General features: G+C 39.0%; 2 protein-coding genes across 4 annotated transcripts in view; one reads left to right on the top strand and one right to left on the bottom strand.

Annotated features, from left to right (window-relative positions):
* RGL1 (ral guanine nucleotide dissociation stimulator like 1) overlaps window positions 1-5,569 on the bottom strand; it is a 268,038-nt gene extending 262,469 nt beyond the window's left edge. For 2 of the 3 annotated variants that reach the window (XM_054693404.1, XM_037506288.2), the window contains exon 1: window positions 5,176-5,568. The gene's annotated coding sequence lies outside the window, so the exon portion shown is untranslated. Of the gene's footprint in view, window positions 1-5,175 lie in introns of all 3 variants that reach the window. The other variant, XM_054693406.1, reaches the window with a different exon arrangement.
* Window positions 5,570-5,931: 362 nt separating this feature from the next.
* Window positions 5,932-15,922, top strand: ARPC5 (actin related protein 2/3 complex subunit 5). The gene is made up of 4 exons (XM_054693403.1): window positions 5,932-6,194; window positions 8,350-8,431; window positions 10,638-10,814; window positions 14,533-15,922. Exons 1-4 carry the CDS (start codon window positions 6,052-6,054, stop codon window positions 14,593-14,595), a joined length of 465 nt encoding a protein of 154 aa, XP_054549378.1. The 5' UTR covers window positions 5,932-6,051; the 3' UTR covers window positions 14,596-15,922.
* The last annotated feature ends 1,373 nt before the right edge of the window (window positions 15,923-17,295 follow it).

The raw sequence follows: 17,295 nt of genomic DNA, 5'->3' as shown, positions 1-17,295 counted from the left end.
ATGGTTTCACTTATAGCAGGAATATAGGGAAACCCAATAAGACATCAGTGTTAAAAAAAATAATAATAGTACAAAACACAACAAAGCAAAAATGGACAATTATAAATCAGAGACATCCTGCAGGGGAGGAGGAGGGAGAGGGTTCAGAGGGAGGGAGGGAGGAGCACAGGGACTGAGGTGACGGTGCACAGGTGCATTGGTGAAGGAAACTCTATGGGGACTACACCTGAGGGGATGGGGGGGAAGAAATATTGTTTAAAAATGAACAATGATGTAAAAAATTTTTAAAAAATTAATATTAAAAGAAAAGCACAAATTTTGGAGTCTGGTCAAGCTAATTACCATGCTTGCTACTTGTTAGTTGAGTATTACTGACTGAGTTATGTAACCTCTCTGAGACTTAGTTTCCCGATCCATAAATGGAAACACTAATTCCTAGGCCCTCAGGTCTCTTCAAGTATTAAATAATGTAAGTAAAAAGCTTATTACCAAATGTCTAACATACAATAATGTCAAGTGGTTGCTGTTATTAATAAAATATTAAAAGGGTAAGGCTAGACAGTAGGAAAAGACAGAAATTGTATAATCTTTCAATAATTTATCAAAAATATGAGTCTGAGATGACTATTTTCTATGACATTAACATATATTGTTAGAATTTGTGATAATCAGGTTAGGGGAGAAAAAAGAAAAATGTTAATTTTATTATTTTGTTTAAATAATTTACAGCAGCAATCAGTAAAGCAATATGCCCATGATTATGGGAAATAATTAAATCATTGTTAGAAAATATTTTGTGCAAGTTCTTGCCAATAAATTGACAATCTAGAAGAAATGTGTGATTTACTAGGAAAAAACTACTTTTAAAATAAGACTCAAAAAGAGAAAGAAAACCAACAAGTTAATAATCATGCAAAAAAAAGAGAAAAATATGAAAAAGTCCAGATAATTTTGCAAGCATATCCTATAAGTTTCAAGGAAAAGCTAGCATGGTTAATTTTCTATTACTTAAACACTTTTAGAACATAGGGGTAACAGGTGGAGGTATTCTCAATTCCTTTTATACAGTTAAATTAAGCCTAATATCAAAATAAGATAAAAACAGCACAAAGAAATAAAACTATGGACCAATCTAAATTACACATATAGATTCTGAAATTATGTAAACAAAATATAAGTTAATTAAATCAAGCAAGTAATTAAAATAGCAATTACGTAGAATTTATTCTAGAAATGTAGGAAAGAGTCAGTGCAGAAAATACATACAGTTCAGTACATTTATAAACTGGAAGATCAAAAATTATATTATTTTTACCATCAGATCCCAAAAAGGCATATGATCATTTCAGCAGTCATCCCTAAATATCATAAAGCACTAGGAAATCAAAACTGGTGAAATACCAAAGAAACTTCCATTAAAACAGAAACAAAGAGAACCTACTAACACCAAATTTTTCAACAATTTCTAGAGTTTAGCAAATGCAATAAGATAAGAAAAAATAAAAGTGATATAAATATTGGAAAAGATGGAAAATATCATTACCTCAAATACTATGATTGTATACTGTGACAAGAAGTGTAACATTAAAATAAATGCTAGTATTAATTAGAGATTCCAGTAATGGGAAAGCATACAGGAAATAAATTTTAAAATCCATAGCTTCCCTACATATATTAACATAAGCAGATTTAAAACATTAAATAGAAAATAAAAGACCTATTATAAGAGAGTTTTATCAAAATAAATAGGCTTTTTTTTTTCATTTAACCCTAAACTTTTTTTGAGATAAGAGTACAGATTTAAAAAAACTTTTAAAATTTTTGAAGTACACACATATATATAAATATACACACACATATATATATTAAGTTCCCACTCTAAAATAGTTCACTCTATTTGCCCTTCCTCAGTATATAATCATATTGTTACGTAAAGCTGAAATAAATCACAAAGAAAAAACCTGAATTTTTGAAGGTTGGTTGCTTCAACACAAAACCAGTTGACTTGGATATTAAGTAGGGGCATTAAACCATAAAATAGTCTGTGGGTAACAGCTAAAAAGTCTTTGTAAAATGTAACAATTGTGTTGCTAAAGAACAGTGGTATTAAACCATCATTACCAGAACTGGTATTTATTTTGTATTTATATGGTTACCATGTTTGATTAACACTGAGTTCAGGGCCTCCCCGGTGGCGCAGCGGTTGAGCGCTGGGTTGCGAAGCTGCCCGCGGCCTCTGCGGCGCCGGTTCGATCCCCGGCTGCTCCCCGGCCACCAGAGGAGGGTCCCACATGGCGCGCAGACCTCTCCTGCTGCCCGCTGCTCCCCTCAGCAGTGTACTTCAGTCCTTCTGCCTGCTCTGCTCCCCACTCTGGCTCTGGTGAATTCTCTCACCCTCCCGCGCTTCTGACTGTACCCAGTGCATGTATAAACGAAACAAACAAACAAACAAAACAAAAATAAATAAATAAAAAGCATGCCTCTATAAAAAAAAAAAAAACACTGAGTTCACTCCCATTTCAAATAATAAAAACAACAGTGTCATGATGCAGGATTCAATGTGTTGGTTTGTTTTTTAAGAGTGGTAAGTTTGGGGCAAAGAAGCTCATAGTCGGTGAACTACTAGTTTTAAAGTATCTGAAAAGAAAGACCTATTATAAAAGAGTTTTATCAAAAGCCTAATTGAAAATATCCTTCATCTGCATCATCACAGAAAACAAGGTGCTGCATACAATCATGCAGCATTAACCTTGAGAAAATTCAATTCAGTCTCACTTTAGTATTGCACCAAACCAGGTTATTTGCACAACAGAATGTCTTAAAGCCTCATGGATCCTTTATTTCAGGGGGGAAAAAAATTATCTGGAAATTTTTTTTAAAAATAACATTACATAAAATGAGTTACGTTTTCCACCATTAACATTAAAAATTTGGGATTTGCAAAAAAGGGAAACAATGTGTATTTCTAATAAAAAGATAATTAAGCACAGGTTTCTGTGCACGCACGCACACACACACACACACACACACAATTTCCCTGAAGCTTTATGAAGATTTAACTATTTGTCAATGGAGTAGGAAGGTCATTTGTCCATTAAAAAAACTCAGTTTCTAAATGTGATTTCAAAATCTTCAGATTATCAATTGATTGGCTAGAAATGTACTGAGTACCTACTCTACTGAGTACCTACTCTGTACTAAATACTTATTGTGATACAACTAAAAAATACATCAGAAAAAGACTTTTTTTACATTATTACAACTAAAATGTAACGTGCTAATGAGGCTGAGTTAATTATATTTAGCATCCAGTATATAGAGCAAAATTCTGAACAATCAAAATAATTATATGCTTAAACAACTCAACTTTTAAAGTTTCCATCACTATTCTTTAAGTTGATATCTACCCTGGTTTTCTTTTCCAGTTATAAAAGAATGAAGAAAGTTCCTAAATAAGACCAAATACAAAAGAATAGGAAAGAGAAGGAATGTATTAGTTCTTGAATTCTTGTTTCCATTTGCTCTCAGAGTGCTTCCAATGTTCCATTTTCTCTTCAAAGAAAATCATGATTTGGAAGAACAAAAAGTACAATCCTCTTTAACATCTAAAAAAAGTATATTGTTTAGCTCTTACTAAATTAGCAAAAGATTAAAAATAAGAAAAATTACTAAAACAAACCTTTAGTCTAAGTTATATAATGCCATTCACCATGGTAACAATCTGATACTTTGGCATATGGCTTTTTAAATATTACCAACAGGTAAGTCTCCCTGAAAATTTCCTATGCTGTCCTAAAACAGTCCTTGGGGAGTTTTTACCAGAGTGTTTGCTCATAACTTAAATGTTAATTTAAAGAAATGCCAGTTCCATTCCCTAAATAATATATTTTTTAGAAGTGTGATTTAAGTGGGATAAAAATAATTATTGCCTTTTCCTCACCCCTAAAGAGGAAGCATTCGTGCATTCTGCTGATAACTTGAATGTTAACTAAAAAAGGTCAATTCTATCCCGTAATTGACATATTTTTCAGAAAGGTGATTTAGTTGGGGAAAAATATTTATTGCCTTTTCCTCCCAAGGAAAACAGATGCCTTCCTGTATTTCATCATCTCTAAGAGTGTCTCGCTTTGTAGATAGAAATATATGGATACAGATATAGACATAGATATATTTAGATATGTGTTGGATCCGATTTTGAAATCTCTCTTCCTCTTATTGATTCTTTATTCTCAGTGTGACTCTCAAACTGTACTGTCTTTCACATTTTATTCACTTACTAATGAATAATTGAATACTTGAATGCAAGCTACACACTTGAATGCAAACTACATACTTAGCTTTATATCAGATGTAATACAAAAGAACTAACTATAAGACAGTCTCTGCCTTAGAGAACCCTGTGCTCTCTTTCAGAGGCAAGATAAAATATAATATATTGTAAGGAATGTATAAGACTAGTGCTATCATCAATGGTACAGGTAACATGCATTTTACAATTATTTGGAATTTTAGAGCTTCAAAATAGTTTCTTGTATTTTATCCTCAGAACAATCTTGCCAAGAACTCTTTTAGCAACGAGGTACCTGAGATTCAGGATTTGAAGTGGCATGCCTCAATCAAATAGAGTGAAAGGGTCCAACTCAAGTCAGGGTTTGCTAATTCTAAGGGCTCTCTTCAACCACAGCACAGGAAACCAAGGGTTGGGATATTCAACAGGCCAACATCCAGCCTTCTACTAGAGCTGGAATTAAACTAGATCTGACAGGATGTCAGGAAAACATATAGCCATGTGACCAGTGTCCAGTCAGACGTCTAAATTAATTTTATTCTGCAAATATTTGTACTTCAGTATAATACACACTAAATACAACTGCCATTTCCTTAATTCTAGCACATTTGCCTCCTCAATACGAGCTTTGCTTTCAGAAATGGCCTAGAGGGATCATATAATCTTAAGGTCTGGTTTCTACTAACCCTTACACATTTTGTTAGCCCTGAGCACCAGAGAGCGTAACTGGTCCCCATCCTGGTCTATCACTCTTGCTGCAAACAACCACTTATTTTAACCAGTCAATGACTGACCCTACCCTAAATTCCACAGATGCACCCCAGTTTTGCCACCCTACCTCAATCCCTACCCAGACACCTCCCCCTCCCTCACAGTGGATGTGATACCTAGTTCAGGTTTTGCAGGTGCCGCTGCGATGCTGTCACACAGCACTGACAGATAAGATTTGACCTTTAGACTCCGTCCTTGGGGACCTCCCGCTGGCCGCACAGAGCAGTTCCAATCTCTGGAAGGGGCTCCCGACTGGAGAACGCAGCCACGGGCAGCAGAGTCCGAAGCGATGTCTCTGACAACTAGAACGCTGCCGGGCGCCGGGGCGTGCATCACTCCGCCTCATACTCCTGCCAACCGCAGGGGATTGGGTCGGACAACCAGTCCATCCCGCCCCACAGACGAGTCCCAACCAGCCGGGCCTTGCGCAGGTCCCCGCTGACAGGCTGTTGGCGGCGGCGGTGGCGGCAAAAGGCAAGGCCACCCACCTCCAGTGCCCACCGCCGCCAACCTAAGCCCCCCGGCGGGACTGGACCGCAGAGAAGCGTTTCTATGGAAACCGCTAATGATCACGTGACTCCCTCATGCGCCCAATCGCCTCTAACCTCCGTCGGCGGCTCCGACTGCTCCCCTCCCTCCTGCCCCGCCTCCTCCCGCCCCGCCTCCTCCCGCCCCCGCCTCCTCCCGCCCCCGCCTCCTCCCGCCCCCGCCTCCCCGTCCGGCCCCGCCCCTTTCCTGCGGAGAGTCTGCGCCTGCGCACTGCATCCCTCAGTACAGCGCGGGGGTGGCGGCGGCGGCTCGCCGAGCGCGCGAACTTGAGGAGGAAGCAGCGCCGCCAGCGCGCAAGCGCAGAACCTCCCGAGCCGCGGCGGCCGGCGACGCCCAGAGCGGAAGAGGGAAGTGAGGGCTCCAGCTGCGGGGTCCTGCCGGGCCGGGCGAGCTGAGGGAGACGCTGCAGCGGGAGGAGGCCTTGGTCGCCGTGCGGCTCCGGGATGTCGAAGAACACGGTGTCGTCGGCCCGGTTCCGGAAGGTGGACGTGGATGAGTATGACGAGAACAAGTTCGTGGACGAGGAAGACGGCGGCGACGGGCAGGCCGGGCCGGACGAGGGCGAGGTGGATTCCTGCTTGAGGCAATATCCTTACAGGCGCGCCCCACCCCTCCGGGCCTCCTCCCGCACCCCGCGGCTGCCGGGGCGCGGGCCCCCCCCCGGGGCGGCGCCGAGCTGCCCCCGCCACCCGAGCCCGTCGCCTGGGGGTCCCCCGCTCTCGCTTCCCTCTGGGGCGCGGGGAGCCCCGGGTCCCGCCGCGGACTTCTGCGTGGCCCGGTTCCCGGGTGGCGCCGTCGGGACCTGGCTCCGCGGCCGCGCCCTCGCGGGGGAGCCGGCTGGGCGGGGGAGCCGGCTGCGCGGCCGGGCGCGCAAGTTTCCTTCGGGGCGGTATTTGCTGGGGTCGCTTTAGCGCCAGAAATGACTGACTGAGAGTCACGGACGTCTTTCGCTAGTGATTTTGGACTTTGTTGTGGTTTTATTTTGTTTTGGCAGCATTAGCATAGTTTATTCCTTGCCGGGAGAGACGGGGCGACTTGCAGAATTGAGGCCCACTGTCCTTTCGGTGGGCTCTGGGGGAAAAAAAAAAAAAAAGAGGAAGGGATTGGTGAAATATGGGTTGCACAGAATTTGTTAACCCGGAGGTAGGGGAGCGAGTGCAAAACAACCAATAAAGCTCCTAAAAAGGAAGCTTGGAACCTTTTGCTTTTAAGAAAAGGACAGACGGGGAATGCAAGTGGAGAATTCTTGGAAATATTTATAATAAACCCGTGAACAAAAAGATGAGTCATTTGTACAAAATAGAATCATTTTTGGAATCTTAAATCGTTTCCATTTTAGTTGAAATGTGGCTGTCAGTTCCTGCTTGGGTTTTTTGTGTGTGTGTGTGTTTGAATATTCATGACTTTCAGTGATTATTTGCATTTGATCTTTTTGGAAAAATGTAAATGTTGCAATAACTAAAACGGTCGTTTAGAGATTAACAATTACCGAATTCACTCATTTCTAATTTCCTGGGTGTATGCATAAAACAGGAAGACTTTTTCCGGCTCTTTCCTTATCATCCTGTTAAATTTTAATGAGAATATGCGTGAAACCGATCAGTATACAGTTGTTTCTTTGATTTCTACAACTTTCACATTGTAATTGTGTATTATTTAAATACTTGGTTAGTGTTTTAGGTCTTAAAAACGAGCCATTCTGCAAAAGGCATGCTCCTCCAGAAGTCCATTATGCCTTGAAAACAGCTTACCAACCACAGGGTTCTTTGTATAGCTTTTTCTCCAGACAATGAAGAGGTGAACATTATTCTATCTGAAAACATTCCTCCTGAATGTTTTGTGGATTAGCTTATTTTAAGTGATGTGTAATGACTCTTTCCTGGTACTGCTGTATATATGCCTATAGTGAATTTGTTCTTTAGTCAATTCATCTTAAAATATAAAGATATTATGTACTCTTATAGAAGAGACAAGCACTGGAGATGGAAGAACAAGTGAACTCTTGTTTTCCTTTTAGGGAAATGATTGTACATTCTGACAATCTGATTGGCCTTCTGTGTCTCATACTTGCTAACTCACTGGTACATTCAGAAAGACTAAATTTAATAGGTATGGCCTAAGACAGTTTGAATAATCTCTATGAAATATGAGAGAAAACATTCAAAACTGAAAAAATTAAGTTGTCACCTAGAGATCATTAAATTACTGTCTTTTGTAATGCCTCTTTTCACTAAGATTGAGAAATTGCTAATGTGTATCATTCAAATTGCTAGTCTACCAACATTTCAATTAATCTGGAATATAATTCTAGTAAAAATTTGGTATTTGTCCATTTAGAATCACATATAAAAGACATACTTTGGCCAGTGATAAACTGTTTCATTTTGGAGTGTGATTCTGAAATGTATTTTGGAGTTTTGTGGGTTTTTTTAATATTACTATGGATAAAGTCTGTATATTTGTCTTACTAGGAAATGTAACATTACAGGGTGTTCATTGAAGTAGTCTTGCTGTTTAAAAGAAAATTACAATGTTCTCTTTGGTTTTCATTATTTTGGTTTTGATTGACATCCTTAAAAGCAGCAAATTGAATTTTCCAATAATGAACATAGGAAACATAGGAACATAGGAAATTTTCCAATAATGAACTTTTTGTCCGTAAAGTCAAGTCTTAAGAACCAGTGGTTCCTGGTACTTATAGTGCTTTGCAGAGGTCTGCCCTTTGCTGCTATCCCCTTAACCTCCAGAACAGGAAACATGACGGCAGCCCTGCAGGCGGCTCTGAAAAACCCCCCTATCAACACCAAGAGTCAAGCAGTAAAGGTAAGTCACAGACAAGCAATGATCTCTGCTGATGTGTTAGTATTGTTACCACAGTCCTCTGACTTTTCATAAAATCAACAGTAATTTAACTTTGACATAGCAGAGCTTACAATATAGTTTGATAGGTAAAATTTGCATATGTAAAATAGATCTTTCATAAAGTTATGTACCGTTACATGTTAGACACACTGTGTCAAACGATGGATCATTTTTTCTGTTTTTAGAGGTGGTCATCCAGATTGAATTTCAACAAAGGCTTAAAGAATAAGAAAAACGTTTACAAAATAAACAGATCCTACTTGCTTGCATTTTAAAGATTTTTGTTTTGATTATACAAGTATTGAATGTTTATTATAGAAATCTCAGACACACACACAGGAGATTAAAAAGGTAATCATCCATAGTCCCATCACACAGATAATTGTTACTACTTTTTGGTATTGCTACATGCTTGTAGAGTTTCAATGACAGCACATAGCTAACACTGCAGTTTATATATATTTAATCTATTGTCATATATTTAGATTATTGACCATTTTCTTTCCTGTTGTAAACAGTACTGATATGAACAATTTTTGGCAAATAATTATTTCCTTTGAATAGATACCTAGCAGTGAATATCTGGAGTTTAGATTGCATAATTTTTAGGCTTTTGGTATAGATGGTAACCAACTTGCCCTTCAGAAGAGCTGTGTACTAAGATTCCCTTCAGCGGTCCCTTCCACTGATTCTTAAGGACCTACTTGCTTAAGTTATTTACTGCTTAAACTTAAGCCCAGAGTAGTGACCCTACTGTTAATAGCAAATCATACCTCTCTGGAGCCCCAAATATCTCCTTAATTGAATAGTAGTAAGTAAAACATAGGTGAATGCGTAGTATTTATCAAGGCAACATTTTCTGTAAGGGGAAAATTTCTTTGGTTTTTAAAAGTTATGAGGAATACCATCAAAATTTTGATTTTACCACCTCTGCTTTTGTATGGATGGTTTTTATTGCAGTTTGTGGGTGGGAGTTGATAGTTCTGGATATAAGGGTGTTTTTCTAAATTGGGAAATTGCACAGACTTTAAACTGAAGACAACAATGGGTAGTAGAAACATTCTGTAAAATACTGACCAATAGTAATGCTGAAGGTAGCACTTTTGTCAGTAGGAGAAACAAATTGTTGGAAGGGTAAATTAAAGTGTTCCCTTTGCTTGCCTTAATGGATAAAATTACTTTTGTAGCAGCCTATTACCCAAGAAAATGGATGATTATAAATAAAGGTAACTGTATCTCATATCTGTGGTCACTGACTATAAATATGAAACTAAAAGTATTCTTGAAACTGAAGGTATCCTTAAAACTAAAATTTTATTAATAACTTATTTCTGAAGGATGACTTAAGGAAAACTACAATTTTGTTTCCTTGCTGGGATTTCTTTTTCAGATCAAGAAGTAGATTTTGATTTAATGAATTGGTGAATTAACACATCTCTGTTAGCAAATTCTTTCAGCTCTACCTTTATTAAATATGGCAACAATATGTCCATCTCTGCCTTCCTCCACTGCTCCATATTATCATTCTAGCCCAAACCAGCATATATTATTGTAGTTATTCCCTGTCTCCACCTGCTCTGTCCACTGTTTACCTACCCCTTTGGCTCCCAGCTAATTCTCAACATGGCATCCTGTTAAATATTGATTATGAGACTGCTCTTCTGAAAAACTTCCAACATCTCATTTCTCTTTGTAAAAGATGGCCTGCCAACTTCTGTTGTCGCATTACCTCTCTGACTTCATCTCCTGCTGTTCTCCCACCATTCTGATCCCACTACGTTGTGTCCTTTTGCTATTCTTACAGGTCACACTAACAGCGCTTATTCCTTTCTCTAAAATGCTTACCTCAAATATTCCCAAGTTTCCTCTTTCATGTTCTTTACCTCCTTTTTTTTTATTTACAGAGCATCATTTTCTCTTTTTCCGAAGTTTAATTAATTTTTTAAAATTTTCTTACATCATTGTTCATTTTTGTACAATATTTGATTTCTCCCCTCAGGTGTAGTCCCCTAACTTTTCCCACCACCACAGCACACGTGAACCATCACCATAGTCCTTTGTGCTCTTCCCTCTGTGTGACCTCTTTATTCAATGTCACCTTCTCAGTGTGACCTTTATAAAATTATTTCACCCAGATCTAAATGTTCTGTTGTTTATTTACCCTCAGGATCGAGCAGGCAGCATTGTTTTGAAGGTGCTCATCTCCTTTAAAGCTAATGATATTGAAAAGGCAGTTCAATCCCTGGACAAGAGTGGAGTGGATCTCTTAATGAAGTATATTTATAAAGGCTTTGAGAGTCCTTCTGACAACAGCAGTGCTGTGTTATTACAGTGGCATGAAAAGGTAAGTTATGAATTATAAAACTATGTGACTGGTTCCTTTATAATAGGAACCAAAATAACTGTTTTGACTTCTTGCTTATGTGTCTTTGTTTTCACAAATAAATGCCTACAGGGCCTCCCTGGTGGCCTAAGGGTTAAGTCTCAGTACTGTCAAGCTAATATGGCCAGCCCCTGAGTTTGATCCCCAGCCAGGAAACTAACCCACATGACACAGCTGACCTCTCCTATTTTACCTGCTGCTCCCCTCAGCAGTGTATTTCAGTAAATCCACCTGTTCAGCTCCCCACTCTCTCTGGTGAATCCTCTCACCCACTGCATCTCTGGCCTATACCCCAGCTCTTCTACTCAAAAATTTAATAATAATAATAAAAATTTTTTAAAAATAAATAAGTGCCTGAAAATCAAGAAAGTGTAGATTTATACTTACTAGTCTTGTCCTTAAAGGATCCTGATTTGTAGTGCTTGCTCAGTAATGGTTATTGTTCATTAAACATAATCTTGAACTTTGAATTAATTCAAACCTTTGTAAAGAAAATAAGTGATAAAAATCAAAAATGTTTTGACAGTGATCAAAAGGTAGAAACAACCCAGTGCCCATCAACAGATGAACAAAATGGGGTGCATGCAGACGATAGAATATTACTCAGCCAAAAAAAGGAAGTTCAGCATGAATGGACTTGAAAACACTATGCAAAGTGAAAAAATGCCAGACACAAAAAAAACAAATATTTTGTCATTTCATTGAATTATCATTATATTTCATTGAATTGAATTATATTTCATTGTAATTATATGAGTTATCTAGAATAGGCAAATTAATACAGATGGAAAGTGGAGCCAAGGGCTGAGGAGAGGGGAATATAGCTAGTTACTGGAATATGGGTACAGAATTTCTGTTTGGGATGATGGAAAAGTTTTGGAAATAGTGGTGGTGGCTGTGCGATATTGAGTGTAATTAATGCCACTGAAGTTTACATTTAAAGATGATTAAAATAGCACATTTTACATTACATGTTTTACCACAATTTAAAAACGAAATTGGGGTGGGGGGACCAAGATTTCTTAAATGTTTTTATCTGTTTTCTTATATTTTATTGTGCAATGTAAATGGAGGCTGGTACACTATCCATAAAAAAATAAAAGCTAGAAGGAATTTTTAGCTTTTTTTTTTTTTAAAGATTTATTTATTTATACATACAAGAACTGGGATATTGTTCTGACATAGAGGCAAGTGAGAGGATTCACCAGAGACAGAACGGGGAATAGAACAGGCAGACTGAGTGAAATACACTGCTGAGGGGAGCAGTGGGCGAGACAGGAGAGGTCTGCCACGCCATGTGGGTAGCTCTCCGGCCGGGATCGAACCCACGCTCCAGAGGCTGCAGACAGCTTCACAGCACTGTGCTCAACTGCCTGCGCCACCAGGGGAGGCCCTGGAATTTTTAGCTTTAATAAAATGTTAGTAAGGTAATCTTTTACACCTAACTCTTGCTTATATTGTAATAAATATAAACACTGTGACGTTTAAATAGAGCCAACACAGGTAAGGGATGTACATTCTTTAACACCTCACAGTATTCAAAACTCAGTTTTTCAGAAGCTGTTATCTGTGTTTCTGAATGTAAATACTTGCACAAGAAGCTGAGGATAGATAATAAAATTTGCTGTTTAGCCTTGGTCAGGTCACTTTATCCCTCATACATTACCTTGTTAGAAAGACCTGTCACAGGGGCCTCCCTGGTGTCCTAAGGGTTGAGTCTCACCTTTGTGGCCTGAGTTCGATCCCAGCTCAAGGAGCTAACCCACATGGCACAGCAGACTCTCCTCTCTTGCCTGCTGCTCCCCACTCTGTCTCTGGTGAATCCTCTCAACCCCCCACCTCTGCACCTCTGGCCTACATCCCAATTCTAGAAAAAATAAATTTAAAAAAAAAGACCTAACATAAAAGTGTAGGGAAACCATACCTCCCAGTTTTCCCAAGATAGCCCCAGTGCTCACTTACTGTCCCAACATGATTATGAATTAGTTTCCTTTCACTCTACAGCCTGCCAATTTGAAGAATAATTTTTATGGCCATCCTGTTCTTGGGACACTTTCTGTTTGCCAGGCACTATACTATTAGTTTACATTTCATTTAGTCCTCACAACAGTCCTCCCAAGCATACATCTTGATCACCTCAGTTTACAGATGAATAACCAGCTTCCAAACCTAAGTAGCCTAGTTCCGGTATAGCTTCATAACAAACACTGATTGAGCACTTACTGTATTCCAAGTACTTTATAAATATTAACACACTTAATCCTCATAAAAATACTTAGAAGGAAAGCTTGCTATTATTCCCCTTTTGTAAATGATGGGGCTCATGTTAGTTGTTTTTCTTATATCAGAGTTTTTGCAAACCCCATCTCCTATATATTTCTCACCTCATCCTCATTCGGTTCAAGTACAACTGTTCATAGCATCTATCCCAGTCTGTTGTTACAGCTTTCTAAACTGGTCTCCTGGTTACCGGTTTTTCCTCCCTCAAACCTTTTCCCCATCCACTTGCCAGAATGTTCTCTCCAAAATCCAAATCTGGCCCTGTCAGTCGCCTGCAGAATGAAGTCCAAATGCCAAGCCCGGCCACATCTTCCATTCTTCCTCTTTTGCTCTAGCATTGCCAGCTCTTTCTCTAAACCCCCTCTAATTTCACACCTCCATACCTTTGGTCATGATTTTCTTTTCCTGAGTGCCTCTTTACCCTTTGTGTCGATCTGTTAACCTTCTTATCCATTTAATGTATCATTTTCTCCAGGAAGCTTTATCTGACCATTCCACATTCCCCTAAAACCTTGGGTTGAATAGGTGCCCCTCCTGTTTTCATAGCACCAAAAGCACAGCTTTGTCATTTTACCCATTATATTAAAATGATCTGTTTATGTCTGTCTGTCTCTTCCCAGTAGACTGGAAAATGCTATATTTATTCACTCTTGTATCCTCAGTTGCGAGTACAGTACCCAGTACATGAAGGTATTCAGTGTTTTTTGAACAAAAGTAAACCAGAGCTTCAGATTCCTATACTTTAATCATAACTTCCAGTTTTTGTTTTTTTTGTTTTTGTTTTTTTTGTGTGTGGGACCCTCGCCATTGGCCGGGGATCGAACTGGCACTGCAGAGGCTGCGGGCAGCCTCACAACCCAGCTCTCAACCACTGCGCCACCAGGGGAGGCCCATAACTTCCAGTTTTTCAGTGTAAAGTCAAAGCTCCTAAATTCTTAGCCATTAAAGAATATATTCCTAGCTTGGGAGGAAAAAATCTGAGTAACCTAAATGGAACTGAGGATGGTTGATTCCTGTTTCAATTTCTCCTGGCAGTGCTGAGAATGAGAAAAGCAGAATGAATGTTCTAAGTTTATATTTGAGCACCTGTTTTAGAGAAGAACATTTTGCTGCAGATCGTTAAGAACATATTGTTATTTGAAAACAACATACTCACCAGAGTATGTTAATGCCTCACCAGAAAGTAGGTGTATGAGGGCAAGGATTCTGAAGTTTTGGTTTATTACTATAACCCTGGTGCAAACGCTAGTTGCCTGGTACATAAGGGGAGCTCAAAACTATTTTTTTTTAATTAATCCAAAATCGATAGCTACACACTTCCTTTCGCTAAGAAAAATGTTTTAGTTGGTACAAGAAACTGATTCTAATTGTCAATATTTACATTTTGTTTTCTTTTTAGGCACTTGCTGCAGGAGGAGTAGGATCCATTGTTCGGGTTTTGACTGCAAGGAAAACCGTGTAATCCAGTGAGAGCTGGTTATCTGCTGTGGGTGTGGGAGTTGCTGGTACAAAGACCAAAACAACCAAATGCCACCACTGCCCTTTGGGTAGCATCTGTGTGTCTCAGCTTTGCCTTCTTGCTTCCTTTTTCATATCTGTAAAGAAGAAAATGACATATCAGTTTTGCTTTGATGAAAATTGGAATAATATATAGGAAATGTTGTTCCAACAGGAGTGTTTCATGTTCTCAAAACCATTGCAGTGATGAGTGTATACCAGTCTGTATGTAATATAATTTACATCAAATTTAATTGTGCAATTTTTTAACCAACCCCTATGACTGGTGTTTTGGGGGATTGAGTTTTTTTGTCGTCGTCGTTTTTGTTTTGTTTTTGACTAATAGAAATTTGGTCAGAATTTTGAGACCAGTTTCCTAACTCATTGCTAGCCAGGAAATGATCTTTGTAAAAAATCTGTTTGAGAGACTGGCAGCTCTTAACATTGTAAAACTGGACCATGCTTCCCATATTTAAATGAAATGTGCTTCTAGAACAAGTGGTGGGTGAGCACCATGCCAAGTTCTAGCTTGCTTGCCTCCAAATTATGTGAGTTCTAAGTGTGCTTCTTCCTCTCAGTATCCAGTAATCATGACTTCTCAATTTCCTTGTGGTCTCCCAGGTTCCAAAGCAAGGAGTTTTGCTCTACACAGTATATCTATAAACTACCAGAGCCTGTTTGGTTGGCATGTTCCAATCACACAGGCCTATTTAGGGATCTGCTCCAAATCAAGAAAGGACGTGGAAATAGTGATGGAATTCGAACTCTGGGCAGCCTCTGAATGAAATGCTATTTTCTTTAGAAATATAGTGACTGCCTTAGACATTTTAAGTTATATAAATAGTATTTAATATGCCCTATCAAGGTCTTCAGTGTTCTTCAGGGTAATTGGGATCTCAAAAGGTAATTGGGTAATTGGGATCCAGATATACACATTCTGTATTTTAAAGCTCAGTGTTTTTAAAAAAAAAGAAAGAAAGAAAGAAAATGCCACACAGCAAAAAGTGTTTACTTTGTTGGACAAACCAAATCGGTTCTCAAAAAATGACCGGTGCTTATAAAAAATTATTTAGTAGTAACCCCAAAACAAACCACCTGAATGCATATGACCCAGAGGGAAATAAACCTGTGTTTAGTACTTAATATTGGACACCAGTTTCATTATCACTTACTTAGGTGAAAACTGGTGCAGAAATTCTGTACTGGATGTTTTTGATATCTGCTTTTTGTTTTGTAAAAATGATAAAGTTCAGAAAATAAAATGTCAGTGTTGAATAATTTGTTTTTCTCTTACTTTAATACTTAAGAATGTGTGGTTAATTAAAAGGAAAGGTTTCCTATTTGATCTGCAGGTTCTTATACTTTTGACAAGGACTAATTTGGATTAGAAGGTTTATAAAATGACTTTCTTCAAATATAAGGTAGTAAAGGAGAGGCTCACTGATGGTGTAGGAGTCTGCTGATACTTCCATGTGGTTCCCTTAACCCCTGCTGAGCTGCTGTGGGCTCACTGCACAGAGACCTAGACAGAAAAATGCAGATCAACCTAGCAGCTGCGGTCATGGCCTCCCAGCTTCTAAACTATTTATATCTCAAATCTATTTCTTATCCTTGCCTGCTCTCAGTTTTCCTGCAATACCTGTCCACACTTCTGCTTTCAAGCTCTGGAAACTTAGAGGCGGTTCAGAAGACTCTGACTTATGAGACGTGAAAGCACTAGAAACTAAAGATAGTCAAGTAGGTATAACCACTTGCAACTGTATAACCACTTATATAACTTGAAATACAACAAAAGTGATATTGCAGTGCTATTCTTTTTGTTAAGATTTGTTTTATTTATCTATGCATACAAGAACTTGGGTGTAGGCCAGAGGTGTGGGGGTGAAGGGACGCACAAGAGACAAGAGTGGAGAGAGAACAGCCGGATCTACTGAAATATACTGCTGAGGGCAGCAGTGGGCAAGACAGGAGAGGTCTGCTGCACCAGGTGGGTCAGCTCCATGGCTGAGGATTGAACTCAGTGGCTTGATAGTGCTGAGACAACTCTTGCACTACCAGGGAGGCCCCTCAGTGCTTTTTCATCAGAGCCTTCTTGCCATCACTTTCATGACAGTGTTACGGAAAATTCCTGAGTCCTTGTTTTATAGTTACTACAATGGGTATGCTCAAAATCTGTCATTCTATCATCTGCATTTAGAGAGTAAAAATATGTCACTGTTAGTATAGCATAGGGACTGAATCAGAACGGATGCCAACTGGACACAACTGGCATCAACTGACGTATTCTGGCCAAATGTCAGCTGGGTTCTGTTGAGCATGACAATACTGTCTCGATGGAAACGAAGCCAGGATTAACTGTGGGAAAAAGGATGCAGGTATTAAGGGGCACTTTGGGCATGAAAGTTCTTTAACTCCCATTCATTAATCTCAGTGTTTTTACTTGAGCCATTTTTGCTTAGTTTTTGCCACTTTCTAAAGGCAAACTCTTGGTCATTAGGTAACAGCACCATGTAGGTAACATACTTGATGGCATGTGTCATGTCTCAGGAAATCCATGGATGCACAGGAGAAATTACCCTGTGGTATCAAAAGGGTATCAAAATAATACCCTGTGGTATTATTTTTTTTAATATTTTCTGTGTTCTCCAGGATCATGGTCATAATT

This window comes from Talpa occidentalis, unplaced genomic scaffold, assembly GCF_014898055.3.
Source record: "Talpa occidentalis isolate TD23 unplaced genomic scaffold, MPIMG_talOcc4v2.1 talOcc4.12, whole genome shotgun sequence".
In the NCBI taxonomy this organism is placed as follows: Eukaryota; Metazoa; Chordata; class Mammalia; order Eulipotyphla; family Talpidae; genus Talpa; species Talpa occidentalis.
This window is presented reverse-complemented; position numbering and strand designations above follow the sequence as displayed.